Source organism: Gopherus flavomarginatus, chromosome 1 (assembly GCF_025201925.1).
Source record: "Gopherus flavomarginatus isolate rGopFla2 chromosome 1, rGopFla2.mat.asm, whole genome shotgun sequence".
Lineage (NCBI taxonomy): Eukaryota > Metazoa > Chordata > Testudines > Testudinidae > Gopherus > Gopherus flavomarginatus.
In genome coordinates, this window is record NC_066617.1 from 318,007,703 (window position 1) to 318,027,483 (window position 19,781).

The following is a 19,781-nucleotide window of genomic DNA, read 5'->3' on the forward strand; positions in this document are numbered from 1 at the left end:
ACACACACTTCCTCTACTCTGGCTCCCCCTCACCTGACTGGAGTGAGCTCCTTTTTAAACCCAGGTGCCCTGATTAGCCTGCCTTGATTGGCTGCAGGTGATCTAATCAGCCTGTCTGCCTTAACTGGTTCTAGCAGCCCCTGCTCTAGTGCAGCCCCTGCTCTGGTCACTCAGGGAACAGAAAACTACTCATCCAGTGACCAGTATATTTGCCCTCTACCAGACTCCTGTACCCCACTGGCCTAGGTCTGTCACACCATCCAATTTTTAACTTCTCAGCCATTTTCTCTTTTTTACACACACGCTCCTCTATGCCTGTGCAGTTGCATGAGCTTTCAGCTGCTAGTTCCTGATCGTGTGTGTGATAGGTATAAGAAATGACAGTAACTGTTCAACCGTTTCCTTTGTAGCAACATTGTTGATGCTCAGAATTACCGCCTTATTGAGGACCTGTTCAGGATTAACATGTCAGAGAAGAAAAGATGCAGGAGAATTCTTGAGCAGGTATTAGAAGATGTTCACTGATATTGTGTTATTTCCATCCATATGGTCACTGCAGGATCAGGGCCCATATAATTAATAGCTAATGGAAACTGTTGGTTGACCATCTGAAGGAAGTGAGTCTGTGAAGGAGGAGAGCAAATAACACTGGTCTACAATTTTTGAGAAGTCATCTGCTTCAGAGATATGATGTGCTATTTATTATGTATTTTGATGTGCTGAATTCAAATATGCCAATTAAAACAACTGATTGGCTACTGTTTCTAAGATATTTAAGTTTTTACATTTTATGTCTATGTATATTGTGTAGATAGAAGAGTTTTAATCATAAATTGTAAACCTAGGTCTTTTCATGTGTTTATGGTTGCTTTACATGATAATATTTTACCTGTCTTGTTTATGTAACACTTTAAAAATCAGCAAAAGGGTTATATAAATAAAATGTATTATGAAACAAAAGGCAAAAAACTATTATGTACATAGTTTAGTCCTATTCAGTGTCTACTCAGCGCTTCTTGGCTTGTCTCTTGTATTCATTAAATGGAGCATCTCTTGTCACTGTCCAGCAATAGTCTGCAAGCATTGATGCGCTCCATTTGCCCTGATAGCCTACCAGGAGATTCCACTGCTGTAGTCTGGATCCCAACAGCTCTGCCTTACTCTTGGGTAGTTCCAAATCCCTGACAAGGTCATTCAGTTCACCTTGTGTTATGAGGTGTGGTTCAGAGGAGGAGGATGGGAGAAAATGTGGGTCCTGTGACATTGATGGTTCAGGACCAGAAGTTTCATCCTCTTCCTCTTCCTCATCTGACTCAAGTGAGAATGATTCTGGTGCATCAGGAACCGGCAGTCCTTCTCTGTAGGGTACTGGGCGTATAGCTGATGGAATGTTTGGATAATGCACAGTCCACTTTTTCTTCTTTGACACACCTTTCCCAACTGGAGGCACCATGCAGAAGTAACAATTGCTGGTATGATCTGTTGGCTCTCTCCAAATCATTGGCACTGCAAAAGGCATAGATCCTTTTCCTGTTCAACCACTGGCCAAGATTTATTGCACAAGTGTTGCAGCATATGTGTGGGGCCCACCTCTTGTCCTGATCTCCAGTTTTGCAGCCAAAATAAAGGTGATAGGCTTTCTTAACCATAGTGGTTAGACTGCGCTTTTATGATGCAAAAGTCACTTCACCACAAACATAGCAGAAGTTATCTGCACTCTTCGCACAAGTACGAGGCTTCTCTGCTCACTTTGGCTAAACAGAAATGTGTCCCTTTGCAAAATCAAACACTGACAAGAGAGCGGGACACTGTATGATTTCTAGAGCTGATATAGGGCAGTTTGTTCAGCAGAGTGATGTAAGCTTCCTTATGATTGCATCATCCATGACTTCTAGGAATAACATGATGCAATTCATATCATGTATGATGCAATACCAGCTTCAGATTGCATCATTTATTGTTCTGCCTAAAAAGCAAGTACTGTCCAAACCCAGTCATGGATTTATTCGTAGATCCAGTCATAGATGTATTTTAGTCATTTCTGGTTTAAATTGAGATCCCTTCCCTTTATAACTCACTTATCCTCCGCCATTCCCAAGTCAAGGGTCGTATATACTGACTCAGTAGCACCACTTGAAAACTAGAGCCAATCAACAATTTTAAGCATCATTTTCGTTCTCAGTGACCCAGAATTAGTAAAGTTGGACTACATTTATTTCAGAAGCATTTTGGCTGTAGAGCAGTGTAATTGGTGGTTGTACAAGAAGAGGAAGACTTTTTCACACAAGGGCTGTGTAGGAAAAAAGCCATGATAATGTGAGAGATGACTAGGGTCACAGTCCTACTTTCTTTAAAGTCATTCTGAGTCCTTGACTTCACTAGGAGCAGAATTGGGCCCAAAGGAGCCATCAAAACAAGGTGGGACTGGATAGAGCATATAGCATGCAGTGAATAGGGGAGGGGTAGATGGAAGGAAGAACTAACATGCAGAGTAAACAAAGCTATGGAGGGCTTTGAATCTGGATTTTGATGTAGATATATTCATTATTAATGAAAGCTGAATATCACAATTCGTATCATTTTAAAAGTGCTGAATTTCAGACACTGAATAATGCAATACTCTCTGAATTTGTAGAGTTTTAATGCTACTTTCTTTGGTTATGTTGCAGGCTTCCAAAGGAGGTTGTAAAGCCCCTCATGCTATGATATCTTCCTGTGGCATGATTCCTGGAAACCCTTATCCCAAGGGGAAACCAAGCCGGATAAATGGAATTTTCCCAGTATGTGAAGTCTACTTATGTTCTTCAAAAGTGCTTTTCATTTAGGATGTACTGTAGTGTACCTGAACTGCTGTTCATTCTAATGAAAGGAGGACAACTTGGCATGAGTGGAATTAAAAGCAATAACTTTGTCATATATTGCCCAGTAACCATTCATAGTGAATAATTAAAAAACTCAGATTTCTTTCCTTCAGAGTTCTATGTACGACATCCTTTTATACAAGAAATAAATAGGAAAACTTGTGCCACAAACATGCTGTACAGAATCATGGAAACTAAAGGTGTAAAAGGCTTATTAGTAGAGTGATTAACTTTTTAACATAATATGGGATTGGTCTCTACAATACGTATACTAGTCTTAGTTCTGTTTTAAATGTCCTATGCTAAATGTTGTCTGTGAACTCCTTATATCTTGTCTTTCTGGTGGTGAGGACCCCAGAATTGAATGCAGAATTCCAGGTGTAGCAAAAACTGTGACTATTTAATATACTTCTACATACAAAACCCCAGTATTATAATGCAGTCTAATTCGAACTTTCTTAATTGTGATGCAACAAATCCAGAACACAGTTCTGTATTTTGGAATGTGTGATTAATTGAGACTATCAGAATAGCTGTGAATTTGAATATTATTCAGAATAAGACTAAGGTGAAAATCTTTATCTCTGCTTTCTCCTATTTATTTCTAAATAAAATGCTTAATAACCGATGGGTTTTATGTCTTAGGGAACGCCTGTCAAAAAGGAGACTGAAGAATATACTAATGAAGGGAAGGGAATTGCAGCCCGTATACTTGGGCCGTCCAAACCAGTACGTCTTAAGCCTTATGATTTTTTTTCCTCATGAAATGCTATCATATCACTAGAAAATAAAAAGACTGGAAGAAGATATGAGGAAGCTGCATCTCTACTTTCTTGTCATTAAGTATTGATGCCTTTACTTAAGCTTCTTAACTGTAATAAGAATGCTATACAGTGTTCCAGTATTTCTATAATTTTATTAATTATAAAGAAATAAATTCTTCAGGGGCTTCCATTCACTACAATGTACTTGCATTCTAGGACACAATATCAACTAGGCTAGTAAGGAAAACCAAGCTGGTTCCCATAGTTCCTTCATGACTTAGTCTAGAAGTTTTAACAGCCATTCTGGCTTTGCTTCATGAGCTGTGAGGCTTTTCCACATCAAAATCTAATACACAACTCCTGAAATAAGGTGCTTTATGAGGAAATTTTATTCTGTGGCAACACATCTAAATTTCTGATTTAAAAATAAAACTTGTTTAAAAAAAATAGCAAAGTACTGAATCTGATGTTTTCAGTGTGAGTCGAGAATTATTGCAGAAATGTATGACTAGAACTTCTGTTTCCACGTGTTTCCCAATCTAGTGGCTGTATTTTTAATTTTATTTATTTTAAGGACTGGATAATTTTATGGCCATAGTTTACATTTGTGGTTGTGCAAATTAAGAGAAGGGAAATAGAATCCAGTGCTTCAAGGCATGAAAGTTGCATGGATAAGCAAAGACTTTCCTTTTTTCCTCTCCTATTGCTATGTTACACAAGTATGTTGTTACAACACAGTATTTCACCTTCTTTAGAAGCATTCAAGTATTGACAGCTTTAGAGACAGGGTAGCAAACATAATGAGTCAGCAATGTGATTTGATACAGCAAATTCTCTTTCCCAGGATAAGTAACAATGACCTGTACAGTATCTAAGCATCTAAATGCTATATTTTTTTGGAGGAGAAACATTACTTAATGCTTTTTCACTTTTTTTTAATGTAGGCCCCAGCAACGTACAACCCACACAAACCTGTTCCATACCCCATCCCACCATGCCGGCCACATGCAACTATTGCACCAAGTAAGGCTTCTTTATGCTTTAGCTTGATCCTATTATTTGATCTGTTTTCTTTTTAAAAAGTTCTAGTGTGGTGATACGTTTCTGACCATAGTTACCTTTTTAGTTGACTGTGCTCCCTATATGTAATCTGGGTCCTAGCTCTAACTTCTCCTGTTATCACTGTAGAGCCAATATGATGAGTGTATTGGCTTCTTTTCCGGCTTTTGCATCATTCAGAGAACTGTCAATGCCGTTCTGATCATAGAATCTCTTATTACTGGAGATGGCATGCATTTCAGAAAAGATGAGGATGATAACTATGAGGTTCTTAGAATTCAATTGAATATAAATATTTGACTTCTGTATCATAAAAGCCAATACAGAGTTTGTTATTGGGAAACTGGATGTGTTATTTGAATCTGGCCATGAAAAAGATATGCTGTCCCTTTTAGGGTACGTTTGCAAAGCTAGTGCAAAGCCAACGGATTTGGGCTCATGCTACCCCATTCAGTATAGCTATGTAGACTGCTTTTAAATTGCAGCTTGGGCTAGAACTTGGGCTCTGAAGCCCGCTTCCTTCTCTGGGCTTCAGAGCATGAGCTCCAGCCTGAGCCACAATATCTACAAGCTATTTGTAGTGTGGTAGCACAAGCCCTGTGAGTCTGAGTCTGTCACCCTGGTTTCAGAGGCTTGCTGCCCCAGGCTGTGTAGATGTGTCCTTAAAGGCAAAGACCACATCGTCAAGCAGAAGTGAGTTTATTTCAGTTGCTTTAAGCTCCTTTCATCAAATGCTCCACTGCATTAAGAAACTGCATTGTAATTAGTTAGTAAATAAAGTGATCTGAGCCTTGCTTCACTTGACTATTTTTAAGCCATGAGCAAAACTTATGTGTAAGGTATTTTGGTATATATCAGTGGGGAGTGTTTGTCCCCTTGTTATACCAATATAATAAAAACCAGCAGGATCTTATTAAGAGGGATAAGGCAAAGATGCCACATTTATTGTAAATATAATAATAAAGCAAAAGGCAAAAGTAAACAATGTTGTTTGACTAATTCCTATTACTACTTATTTCTTATACATACATACATACATATAATATGTATGTATTTCATTCACACGATCATTCATTCAAGTTCTGTATAGGTGTTATAGTTACCAGCCTAGAAGTTGCTCATGGCAAGTTACTGGTCAGGTATGGAGCCAAGTCTGTGTCAGATGCACCTGATGCTCCTGGATGCTGGCAGCAGAACCAGAGACTCAAAGTCCTCAGTCTTTGGAGTTCATTCTTATAGGAATTAATTCCTATGTTAGTCTATGGGAGCTGTTTCATCCTGCTGTTGCTGACTCAATCAGCAGATGGCACATTCCTGGTGGCATTACACTGTCCAAAGTTTGTTTTCTTTCATCCTTACAGATGATGGAGTGGATCCCAGTTTACCCTCCGGGGGTTGTCTGGTGGTCCTCTTGACACATTCTTCGGCCAATGGATACTCCCTTTCTAGGCTGGCACCTCCCTAACCATTCATGCACATCAAGCATTCATCAACATACATTCCATATCTTAAACATATTTTAATTTACTATCTTCACCACTTTCGGGGTGTGTGTTAATTCATATGAGACTCCTGGCCCTGTAATCACAGAGGATGGGGGTCTGTTTGTTTACATTGTATCAATTACAGCTTAAGGATGGCATAGTGTTTACATCAAGAACAAAGTCAATTAACTTGTTTGTAAGTTTTACATAGTAATATAGTATCTTTCACAAGACAGGCACAATCAATGTTTTCTGCAGATAGGAGCTTACAAATTTTAACAGAAGAACTAAAAGATTTTTGTGCTTGGTGAAACTGTGGGGGGGGGGTCACTGTCACTTGGGGGAATCACTGTTAGTACCTTCTTTAATATCCCTACACCCTCAGTGAATGTAAACTGCTCCTTAGATTTTTGCCATAAACAGTCATGCAAGGAGTTTTAATACCTGTATCATGAATGAAAAGTGTGCATATCGGCAGTTACTTGATGTGCAAAAGCTCCTTTTCCTGTTTTTAGTGGTGTTGATAGTGCTGTCTGTATCTTATATATGTGAATTTGCGTGTATGCTTTTCACACTCTTTGTGGGGGTGTGGATACATATTTTTATATAAGCTCTCATGTCCCTCTTCACTGCAGTAACTAAGCGCTAAAACAGTACAACAGCGTGTGTTAGTTACTATACATTAGAGGAAAATAAGGAAGCTATTTTTATGATAGGAAACATTTACTATACCTAATCTTTCAAAATCACCTGCTATTCCAGTTTAGTACCTTATCATTTAAAGAGATGTTGAAGGATGATGGTTCCAAAGTGTGACATTTACCTAGAAAGGACTCTCTTATGTAAATCTCCGTGCTGTGTTGGTGGGTTTTTTATTATCAACCCTCCAGAAACAAGGTTTGTCACAGCCTTGGGGTGGGAGTTGTTAGGGTGGGAACAACAACAATAAATACTGTGACCCACATATGCGTTTCGTATCACTTCCTTTCTCCCATCTCTTTTCTTGTAAGACAGCATGGATTGCTTCAGAGAGAAAGAAATCCATTTATCTCAGTCTTCCGTTGACACTGTCTTATGAGCCATCAGAGAGCTGCCCTAACTAAAACTTACATTGGAACACATGCTTCTCATCCTATGCAGCCTGGAGGGTTAAGTGGCTTTGCTTTAACTAATAAGGGAACATTTTAGAGCCTTGAAAGTATCCTTTTAACAGAATAATACTGACTAGTCGACTCTTAAATCATCTGTTTGTATTTATTGACTTTTGTTTGATGCATATGTGTGGTGTTTGGGGTTTTTTTAGGTGCTTACAACAATGCCGGTCTAGTTCCAATGGCCAGTGTCCTAGCACCAAGCTTACCTGCTCCTCCACCATATACCACTAATCAAGTGGGATCAGGTAAAGCATATTTGTCTGTATAAATGTTGGCATAAACAAATGTTTTTAAATGTGAGTATGGATAACTTATTTCTGAACTTGTTCTGTCCTTAAATAACTGTTGTTCTCTACATAGAAAACGAAGACCTTTCCAATCAGGCAAAACCTTCCCAAAATCAAGGTAAAGTGCAGCTCTTCAGGGAAAATCTGCTATATTTTGACGCAATTTAATGCATTCCTTTCAGAAAGTTGTAAATTATTTTTAAACCTCAAGATTTTTAATTTAATCTGAATGAACATTCATATTTTGTATTTTTAATTGTGTGCATATTTGTCCAGATAATATAGCAAACAACTAAGGCAAAATACTCTTAGAAATGCAGTGCACGGAAATTCATTATTAGCAACTGTTTTTCAGTTGCTGAAAAAATTGCTTTTTACCTAATCTGGGGCCTGGTCAAGTAGGATTTTTGTGTATGTAAGTAACAGTGGGAGATTTGAATGCACAACCACCAAATTTTGCTGATTGCACAATATGTTCACAGCTTGTAACTTGTTTAAATCCAGTGTGTGGGGAAGGTTTTATTGTTGCTACTTGTGCCATTCCTTTTATGTGGGAGAAACTAAAAACAAAATAACTTGAACTTTTTTTCAAGCTGAATTTGTCGTCTGTTATGCACACAAGCAAGTAACCAAAACAAAGTAAAATGGGCAAGTTAAAGGAGCTAACATTAAAAATTCCAGGAGAATGTTCTCTGTCTGTTTTGTCTCCATCCTCTGTGCCCAGACGTAGTTGCTCAGGAATTTTGCTACTTAAAGACATGCTTAGTTATACGCTTACGACAGATACACAGGTAAATCAATACAATTAAAAGGACAACATCCTCATTGAAAATCAGAATACCAACAACAATCCTTGACTATCTTGAACCTAAATTTCTCTAATACCAACTTTAATGGGTCAGAGCCAAGAACTGTGATCATTAGTTTAATTCTAGGGTTGTCGATTAATTGCAGTTAACTCACATAATTAACTAAAAAATAATAATAATAATTGCGATTAAAAAAAATTAATCTTATTGTTAAATAGAATACCAATTGAAATTTATTAAATATTTTGGATGTTCTACATTTTCATATACTGTATTCTGTATTGTAATTGACATCAAAGTGTATATTATTTTTTATTACAAATATTTGCACTGTAAAAATGACAAACAAAATAAATAATATTTTTGAATTCACTTCATACACCTACCATAGTGCAATCTTTGTCTTGAAAGTGCAACTTACAAATGTACATTTTTATTTTTTTTTGGTTACATAACTGCATTCAAAAACAAAACATTGTAAAACTTCAGAGCCTACAAGTCCACTCAGTCCTACTTCTTGTTCAGCCAATCGCTAAGACAAACAAGTTTGTTTACATTTACAAGAGATAATGCTGCCCTCGTCTTATTTACAGTGTCACCAGAAAGTGAGAACAGGCATTTGCATGACACTTTTGTAGTCGGCATTGCAATTTATTTCCTTGCCAGATATGCTAAACGTTCGTATGCCCCTTCATGCTTCGACCACCATTCCGGAGGACATGCTTCCATGCTGATGACGCTTGTTAAAAAAAGAATGCGTTAATTAAATTTGTGACTGAACTCCTTGGGGGAGAATTATATGACCTCTGCTCTGTTTTACCTGCATTTTGCCATATATTTCATGTTATAGCCATTTTGGATGATGACCCAACACACGTTCATTTTAAGAACATTTTCACTGCAAATTTGACAAAATGCGAAGAAGGTACCAATGTGAGATTTCTAAAGATAGCTACAGCACTCGACCCAAGGTTTAAGAATCTGAAGAACCTTCCAAAATCTGAGAGGGACGAGGTGTGGAGCATGGTTTCAGAAGTCTTAAAAGACCAACACTCCAATGTGGAAACTATAGAACCTGAACCACCAAAAAAGAAAACCAACCTTCTGCGCCCTGCTTTGGATTGTTATTGAGCAGAACCCGTCATCAGCATGGACACATGTCCTCTAGAATGGTGGTTCAAGCATGAAGGGACATATGAATCTTTAGTGCATCTGGCATGTAAATATCTTGCGACACCAGCTACAACAGTGCCATGAGAACGCCTGTTCTCACTTTCATGTGACATTGTAAACAAGAAGTGGGCAGCATTATTTCCTGCAAATGTAAACAAACTTGTTTGTCAGAGCGATTGCCTGAACAAGAAGTAGGACTGAGTGGACTTGCAGGCTCTAAACTTTTACATTGTTTTATTTTTGAATGCGGTTTTTTTGTACATAATTCTACATTTGTAAGTTCAACTCTCATGATAAAGAGATTGCATTACAGTACTTGTATTAGGTAAATTGAAAAATAGTATTTTTGATTTTACAGTGCAAATACGTCTAATCAAAAACAAATATAAAGTGACCTCTGTACACTTTGTATTCTGTGTTGTAATTGAAATCAATATATTTGCAAATGTAGAAAACATCCAAAAATATTTAAATAAGTGGTGTTCTATTATTGTTTAACAGTGCAATTAGTCACGATTAATTTTTTTAATTGCTTGACAGCCCTAGTTAATTCTTCAATTTGGAGTTCAGGATGAGGTTGTGGAAAGAGAGTCCAGGACATGGGGCATAGATCTTGGTTTTGTAGAAAAGGACGGAAGTGAACCTTTTTCATTTTGTTTGCAAATATCTAAGATGTTTAAGTTTCAGAATATTAATAGTATTTGCCTGTATCAATTTAAACAGTATCCGAAGATCTTGAGGCTGAGTTTTCAGTGGTGGAAAACTTAAGGTTTTAAAGGGGGGAGAGGTAAATTTAGGATATAACATGGAGTTAAAGAAGCAGTGAGTTTTGCCCCCTTGGTCAGTGTTCTGTTGATGGTTAAACAGAAAATGTTCATTTCTAAACAAAATATAAATGTTGGTTTTTAAGGGAAACGACCAGTGATTATAACATGCCTTATTTCTAATCCACAATGGAGCAAGGAAATTGTGTTTAAAAGTAATGGGAACAAAGAACATGATAGCATTTATAGGGAGAGCAAGGTGTTATAAAAATGCTATAGAAGTGACTAGAATTAAAGAGCTCAATCCCTATGTCGTATTTACATAGCACTCCAAATTGGTTAAAACACAGTTTAGCACAAATTTTGGGGTGTTGAGGTCATATAGTTCTTACTCATGAAAATGCCCACATTGAAGGTGATGGGGCTACTCACATTTAGTAAGAGTTTCAAGATCCATAATGAGCTCTGAGACACCAGCTTTCAGACATAGATTTAGTGTCCTCTCTCCCATTTAATCTGGTCGTGTGCCTTCCTGCTTTCCTCCAGAAAGCGTCCCTCTTTATTTTACTTTGTAGGGTTGATATAAACTGAAATTCTTGGTGTTAGCTGTAGTGCATTGGTACTTGCAGTTGGGACATTTGATCCCTAGTTGGAACAAACTGTTTCTTAGAGACTTTGTTTTTATGGGCAGGTTTCATTATTAGCTAGTACACCTGTAGCACACGTGAATCTCGTAATGCACTTCCTCTACTGTCTAGATTGTGATATACAGAATCAGAACCAGTGAAAGAATTAAATCTACCTACCAATAAAATAAAAACTAATCTTCTCCTAAAATTATGTACTCTGCAGTTGTGGACTGGATTCCAACAAACCTCTGTAAAATCCTGGCATTCTGCCTGTTCTAGAATTAGCGTAAACCTTCATATAGAGCTCATGTGGTGAGCAAAATGGTACCAGTGCAGAATGCTCATCTTATTATGGGTGCTGCTAGCTGTTAGGGACAGGAATTAGTGGTTTACCTGTCTTACATAGAGAGATCTCTGGGAGCATGTTTGAAGATCTAAACTCTCTCCTGCACTAGCCCATGAAGAAGTTGTAAATGCTATAGAGTGTTTAGACATAATTGCTAGTGCATGTAATAGAGAACCGTTGAAGGGAGACACATAGAAACATGTAGTCTACTTACTGTATACTGCTGGGCATGTATCACCTATGTAGATACCTCTCTATTTTATCTTCATAGCCTTCCATGTAGATTGTGTATATACAAACATATGTTAGTTACTGCTTGTGTATCATATTTTATAATTATATAAGATGCATTTGTGTTTAATTGAAACATTTCTGTCGGTTTCAAGTATTCTTACCAGTTTTGTTTCTTTGCAGCTTTTTCTGCACAAGCGAATCAGCTCTTTACTCCTCATGGTTCTAATCCTTCAACACCTGCTGCTACTCCAGTTGCTACCCCATCCCCTGTCAAGGCGATAAGCCATCCATTAGCATCTGCCACTGCAGTCATCCCTGGGATGAGCATGTCTACCCCTGTGCTTCCTGTTTTCCCAGGGCAGGTCTCCTCTTCCATCCATACATCTCAGCCCTCAGTCCCAACCCCATCTGTCATCAAATCCCTTTCATTGCCTGGTGTTCCTGTCACATCTGTTCATAGTACAACCTCCATCCCTGTTCCTGCAGTTTTCTCTGGACTGGCTTCTATCCCTGCTGCTACGCCAGCTCCACAAGCTTCTTCCACACCATGTGCCGCACCTGCCTCTAATGAAGCTTTTGCATCTGCTTCTGCACCATTTGCTGGCCTTCCTTTTTCTGCAACCTCTTCAATTGCTTCAGTTAATAATCCTGCTCCATTGTCATCCGTTTTTGCTGGCCTCCCTTTGTCCTTGACCCCCACTCCTCAAGGGATATCTAGTCCCATTCCCTCTGCAATTGCTAGCTCTCCTGCCACTAGCATCTCTGGCCCACTTAGCTTGCCTAATCCAATTCTGTCGGTCTTAAAGGGATTTCTGACATCAAATGATACCTCATTAATCAGTGCTTTACCTTCTGCTGTGACAAGTGAGCTTGCCTCTTTATCTGCTCTTGCTAATCAAAGCTCTGAGCCTCCTGCCTCCTCTGTAAACAAATGTTATACTCCATCTGCCACACCTACACCTCAACGTTCTTCCACACCAGGACTGGCCATTTTCCCGGGTCTTCCATCTCCCTCTGTAGCCAATCCTAGTTCCACTCCCCCGGCATTGCCAACTCAGTCACCATTAACCACTTCACAATCTGTTATACCAGTCAGCTGTGGTGCCTCTGTTGCGCTTTTGCATGGTGAGAGCCCTACTAATCCTGAGCATCAGATTTCATCAGCCCCAGCTGCCACAAGTATTCCAGTTCTGGTCAAAACTGAACCCATGAGCCCTACTCTCTCAGCCTTCAAAGGCCCTACTCATTCAGCTGGCCCGTCTCATGGCACATTAGGATTGTCAGCACTTGGGCGTGCATATACCTCTGCAACTTCAGTGCCAGTCAGTTTACCTAGTTCCCTTAATCCAGCATTATCAGGTCTCTCCTCTTTGAGTGCTCCCTTAAACAGCTCCACTTCTCTTGCCTCCATTTCCCTTGCCGCACATGCTTCCTCTGCTCCAGCTGCCCCAGTATTTAATGGACTTCCTCCCTTCACGTCTCTGACCAGTAACTTTGCTTTTACTGGTAACTCAGCACTTACACCACCAGTCACTGTCCCAGGGTCTTTGTTAGCCACTCCATCTACAACTGCTTCATCTGTGTCTGCTTCTCATGTGAATTCTACAGCAGCTGTTCTCTCAGGACTCACTGCTTCAGCAACAGTCTCTGCTCCACCCTTTCCGCTTAACTTGTCCAGTGCCGTCCCCTCCCTATTTTCTGTCACCCAGGGGCCTCTGGGATCATCAAACCCATCCTTCCCTGGTTTCCCTGTCTCTAACACACCCACTGTCACTCCAGCTCTCCCTTCTTTCCCTGGACTCCAGGCATCTTCTACAGTAGCAGCAGTTGCACCGCTGCCGGCAGCTGCCACAGCCCCATCTCCGGCTCCGGTCCTGCCAGGGTTTGCCTCGGCCTTTAGCTCAAACTTCAACTCTGCACTTGTTGCACAGGCTGGGTATGTTTCTGTTTCTGAAGGAGGTTGAAAATCATTTCTTTCTCAGCAAAACATTTATTTACTTTAGACATAGATGGTATTTCCAGGCACAGTTATAAAGTACTTTAATATTTTAAATGGTTACTTCAGCAGCAGATTTTCATCTGTCTTTAGAATTTAAATGAGGAGGCAAGTCTATATTTTGCAGCTAGTGTACAGGATTCCAGTTTCTATAAGGTCCAATCCTGCAAGGTGATGAGTGTCCTCAGCTCCCTATTGAGGGTACTTGGCACCTCCTACAACATGCTAGGTTTTTGCAAGAATGGGTCTAAAATATGTATCAATGACATACTTAGGTAATAGCAGACAATATCCTAGCCTTTTCTGTGTCAGGAAAAACATCCAACATTACATTTTCACCTACAAAATATTCATGCACAAGCAGGTAACTGCACACAAGGTTCTGACTTGCATGCTCAAGTTGCATGTGTGTACCAGTGTCCTGGCGTGTACATGCGAACATTGTGTGGGTGGCAGCTTAGGTGTGCTGTTTGAGAAACTTAGTTAACTGAGGTTTAGAAACCCTGGTGCTCTTAGCAAGATAAGAAATCTAGGATAAAATATTGTTGAAAGTGTTCCTAATGACTGCCATGTCTTGATTATTTCAGCTTGACTTCTGGGCTGCAAACCCCAGGAAATACAGTTTTCCCTGGACTCTTGTCTCTTCCTGGTATCCCTGGATTTACCCAAAGTGCTGCACAGTCTTCCCTGCAGGAGTTGCAGCATAGTGCAGCAGCGCAATCAGCGCTTCTACAGGTAAGCTGCATATGTCTTGATATTTCACTGCCTTAAGGCCCACTGGAGCATTAATTGTTCAATATCAAATCTCCGCTTTTAGAAAGCACAGCTTACTTTAAAGAATTGGCTACAAGGCTGATGCAGTACAGTCTGATAATCCAACATCCAGTTGTCTGAAGATAGCTGTTGCTCTTGGGGACAGGACTATCAATGGCACTTCAGCTGACTTTCTCTAAAGGCTATGGATGTGTCAAATCCTTTCTTATGGGTGGCATTGTGAAAGTGGGGAGGAGGAAAGAAGGGGACAGATCTGACATGTAAAATTTGTAGTATCTTGATCTAGTGCACTGACCTGGGTTCTGTTCCTAACACTAATTTTGTGATTTTAGGCAAATCACGTAATCTATGCTTCATTAGTTTTTACAGATGGAGAAACTGTTTGCTTTGTAAAGTCTTTAAGATCTACAGATGGAAAATAAGGGAACAAAGAATTACCTGCAGGATTTTAAAATTATGCCCATATGTATTGTACTAATAGAAGACAGTGTTTGCATGCTTTGATCACTGAAATTACACCTCTACCTCAATATAATATGACCCGATATAACATGAATTCGGCTATAACACGGTAAAGCAGTGCTTCGGGGGGGCACAGGGCTGCATACTCCGGTGGATCAAAGCAAGTTTGATATAACGCAGTTTCACTTATAACACGGTAAGATTTTTTGGCTCCTGAGGACAGTGTTATATCGAGGTAGAGGTGTATAACTTAAATATAGATCATAGTTAAAAATACAATTAGGTTGTGAAGGAAGATTTAAGATTAGAAAATTAGTGAAACTCTTCTTAAAATCACAGTCTCAAATGAAGCCATCTGGAAAACCACCCCTCTTCTGTGAATCAGACTGCTTTCCTAGTGTTCTCTAGTGGCTGTAGCATAACCCTGAGTTACACCTAGAAAGGAACATAAAAGGCAATAAGAAGAGGCTTTATGAGTACATCAGGAGCAAGAGAAAGACAAAGGAAAGTGTAGGTTCTCTACTTAGCAGGCAAGAAGAGCTAATAATGGACAACATCAAGAAAGTTTAGATGTTTAATGCCTATTGTGCTTTATTCTTCACTAAAAACATAAATTGTGGCCAGATACATAACAAAATTAATATTTGCAACAAGGGGTAAGGAATGCAAGCCAAAATAGGGAAAGAGCAGGTTAAAGAGTATTTAGATACGTTGGATGTATTTAAATTGACAGAGCCTGATGAAATTTACCCTAAAGTAGTTAAGGAATTAGCTGAAACAATCTCAGAACCATTAATGATTATCTTTGAGAACACGTGAAGGATGGTTAAGACCTCAGAGGACTGGAGAAGTGCAAATCTAGTACCTTTCTTTAAAATGGGGAACAAAGAGGACCTGGGGAAATTATAGACCAGTCAACTGAACTTGGATACGTGGAAAGATACTGGAACAAATTATTAAACAATCGGTTTTTATAAGCAGGTAGAGGATAATAGGTTGTAAGGAATAGTCAGCATGGATTTGTCAAGAACATATTATTCCAAACCAACCTAATTTCCTTCTTTGACAGGGTTACTGGTCTAGTGGATGCGGGGAAGCTGTACACATGATATCTTAATTTTACTAAAGCTTTTCATACAGTCTCACGTCACATTCTCAGGATCAAACCAGGGAAATGCAGTCTAGGTGAAAGTACTGTAAGGTGGGGTCAAACCTGGGTGAAAGACTATACTCAAAGAAGTAGTTATCAATGATTTGCTTTCAAACTTGGAAGATGTATTGGGGGTGGGAGTCATAGGGGTCTGTCCTGGGTTGGGCACGAGTCAATATTTTCATTAATGAGTTGGATAATGGAATGGAGAGTGTGCTTATAAAAATGAAGTAGAAGTGGCAAGCACTTTGGAAGACAGCATTAGAATTCAAACTAAACGTGACATATTGTCTTGAAATCAAAAAGACAATAAAGACAAGTGCAAAGTACTACACTTAGGACAGAACAATCCAGTGCACAACTACAAAATGGGAAATAACTGGCTAAGCAGTAGTGCTGCAGAAAAGGATCTGGGGATTACAGTGGATCCTAAATTGAATATGAATCAACAATGTGATTCAGGTGCAAAAAGGGCTAATATCATTCTAGGGTGTATTACCAGGACTATCTTATGTCAGACACAGGAGGCAATTGTCCTGCTGTATTTGGCATTGATGAGGCCTTAGCTGGACTACTGTGTCCAGTTCGGGGTATCACACTTCAGGAGAGAGAGGGACAAATGGAAGAGAGCAACAAAAATGGTAAAAGGACCTGATTCCTGAGGAAAAGCTAAACCTCCCCCAACAAACTCTGTATATTAAGCCTTGAGAAAAGAAGACCAGGAGCGGGACCCGAAAAGTCTTCAAATTATGTTAAGGGCTGCCATAAAGAGGATGGGGCTCAATTGTTCTCCGTGTCTACTGAAGGTAGAAGAAATAATGGCTTAATCTGTAGCAAGGAAGATTGAGATTGAGATTTAGATTTGGGGGAGGGATAGCTCAGTGATTTGAGCATTGGTCCCCTAAACCCAGGGTTGTGAGTTCAATCCTTGAGGGGTTGCTAAAGAACTGCCTACACTTAGATATACTTCCTTCCCGTGTCCCTCCTCTGCAGCACACTCAACACGCTATTTTGAAACGTCTCTTGTTAAAAGTTCTGTACCATGAACAGGAATAGTTCTCTGCATGGCTTTTTGCTTTTTTAAAAGTTCTTTCCTAACCTGCTTGTTTTCTCTTTCTTGAAGGCACATTCAGCTTCAGCTCTAGAGAACTATCCAGCTCAGCCTGATGGTTTTACTAGCTATCCTTCTGCACCAGGAACACCATTTTCACTGCAGACAAGTCTACCCCAGAGTGGATGGCAATAAATATCATCCTTTTCTTGACAAGCAAGACATATTTGAAGACTGAAGTGGTGGCTTGACAAAGCCTGATCCTGTTGCCATTAAGTTGACAGCAAAATACACATTGACTTCAATGGGGACATGATCTGACCCAGAAATTGGGACAGAGAAGCAAGACAAGAGTGAAGAGCTTCTGGGAAACTGTTCTTGTGTCAGATTACAAACAAATCCATGATTACTCTTGCTTTTAAACAATTTGGGAGTGATCCTGTGATGTGCTGAATATCCTCAACTTCCTCTTTAGCTGGGGAGATGGGTGTTTGGTTCGTCATAGGACCAGGCCCTTTAAACACAGACTTCCTGTATAATTAGAACAATTGGCAGCCAAACGGTATGGGGAAAACGGTATTCTAAATAGTATGTGATATTTTTCACCCATCATTCTTTTCAAATTTGTATGGTATGTGTGGTAATGTAGAAAGAACATTTAGATTGAAATTAGACACTTAAAGCTGTAGACAATCTTTAGTGTAGATGCACATCTCTCATTACCATCAGTAAGAGTTATGTGCACAGATCAAGGTCCGTGGGATTTATTCTCTCCTTCATATGCATGAGTAACTCTTTATTAGTATCAGTAGTATGTCGAGGGGAGACTAGATCAGGTTCTTAAAATGCCATATGAAACATTGTGGACCTGCTGCTGAGCTGAATACTTCTCTATCTGAGTCAGAACAGAAGAAAGCCAGACAATGATGCTGTACGGTATTCTGGGATAGGAACTAGTTACTTTTAATTGAGTAAAGTTTAGCTAGTGAGGAACACTTTTTACAGAAATGCAAACAAGCCTTTCATTTTGCCTCCAGGATATGCTCTTTAACATCCCCCTACGATAGTGGAAGTAATTGTATTGCACATAGACTACCTATCCATCACTGTTTGCTGCAGGCTTTTGTGAATGTTTACAGTCATGGACCAAATTCTGCTCTCACAATGTATGTAACCAAAACTTGGTTATATTCCTTGGAGTAGCAAGTGTGTAAGTGAGTGGAGAATTTGGGCTATGGATTTTTAGCATTTTTCCTTGGAAGACATACATGATTTTAAAGGTAATTAACTGCATTGGCTAGGAATGGCATGACGCGGCATATGGAAAGGTCTTGCTTTGTAAGTAAAATGCAGTATGTGCACTCATAATAATTGTAGTACCTGTGGCAGTGTGTAACACATCATTGAATATCATCTCTTTAAGAAAAACTCTTGATCAAGTTCTAAAAGACAATAGAGATGATGATATGCAATCATGTGATTTTAAAATAAACTGTAGAAGATATACTGTAGAACAGTTCTGCACCTAGAGTTTTACTTTTTTAAAGATGGATTCTGCTGGAAGACATTGCTAATGTATTTTCTTTCAATGTGTGAACGAACTTTTTTAAAACATTAATGGGAATTCCTGTATTAGTTTTTAACACAATTTTTTAAAATAAGTTTACACTCGTGGCACTAAGGCTTTAGTGACTATTTACCTAGTAGTTTATAAAACACTTGAATAAACAATTTTTTACAAAAAAAAATTCCTAAAGTTTTATCTTAGATTAATCGAAATGAGAGATCCTATGGTATAATGTAGAACTTTGTGCTGAACATAATTTAGTTACTTAAAAACAAACAGTGCGATAATACGACAAATATCCTGCTGAGTATGTCTGAATCAGGCCAGCGTTTAAATACATTATTTGATTCTATAATACTTTAAACTGCATGTAACTCTCAACAGCAATAAGAGTGACACAGCTGTTTTCAAATATCTGAAATATAACGTATCAGTTTATGAAAATCTGTGAAAGCAAGACAGAACAGTTGCTGCTTACACGCTTTGATACTGAAGCTGGGAGAGGAGATGTCTCTTCAATGTTTTCTTCAGCTTGGGCCCTATTCTAGAGTGTGCTGAGCAGCGTCATTTTTCTTTGAGGTCATCTTGTGGGTTCAGCTGTCTTTTCCCAAAACTGTAATTCATTGCACAAGTATTACTGGCTAGCACTTGGTTAGTTTTCAGGAGGAGGAAGATAAGGTTTCGTGTTCTAATTCATATCTTGGAAGGTAAGCATTGTGTGCTCGTGAGGATAGATACTGTCAAACATAGAGCCTGCACCATTTTGAGAGTTAGGATATGTAATACATGTCCTGAAACATTAATGCAACTGGCCAAATTTGGATCTAGTGTAAGTGGGTGCGACGCCATTGAAGACTGTGCAGTTGCTGTACCTGTTTCCATCAAATCCAAATTTGGCCATGGTATATTATGTCATTGAGTTTGCCTGTAAAATCTCTTATCTTATAGTGCTTTACAACAAATATTAGGCATCAGATATGATACTTTCATACAAAGAAAATTTGAAAATTTGGCTGTGGTTTGGCTACAAAATATGTGATTCTGGCTACCCACTTCACTCCCCATGTAGGGAGACTCTTCCTGCCCAGCTGTATTCAAATGTGAACCACCTCAGTTAGTTCCATTTTCCAAAGATACAGCAAATATTTAAACTCTCTGGAGATGAATTCTATAAAGCACTAGAATATTTTGGTTCAGGCATCCAAGTGAAGGTCAAA

General features: G+C 39.0%; 1 protein-coding gene across 3 annotated transcripts in view; it reads left to right on the plus strand.

Moving 5' to 3' along the window:
* PROSER1 (proline and serine rich 1) overlaps positions 1-18,745 on the plus strand; it is a 33,050-nt gene extending 14,305 nt beyond the window's left edge. For all 3 annotated transcript variants that reach the window (XM_050948047.1, XM_050948041.1, XM_050948056.1), the window contains 9 exons: positions 411-504; positions 2,670-2,780; positions 3,507-3,590; positions 4,570-4,648; positions 7,472-7,567; positions 7,683-7,727; positions 11,745-13,500; positions 14,148-14,295; positions 17,070-18,745. In XM_050948047.1, coding sequence (XP_050804004.1) covers positions 411-504; positions 2,670-2,780; positions 3,507-3,590; positions 4,570-4,648; positions 7,472-7,567; positions 7,683-7,727; positions 11,745-13,500; positions 14,148-14,295; positions 17,070-17,192 — 2,536 coding nt within the window. In that variant the 3' untranslated portion in view covers positions 17,193-18,745. The remainder of the gene's footprint in view (positions 1-410; positions 505-2,669; positions 2,781-3,506; positions 3,591-4,569; positions 4,649-7,471; positions 7,568-7,682; positions 7,728-11,744; positions 13,501-14,147; positions 14,296-17,069) is intronic.
* The last annotated feature ends 1,036 nt before the right edge of the window (positions 18,746-19,781 follow it).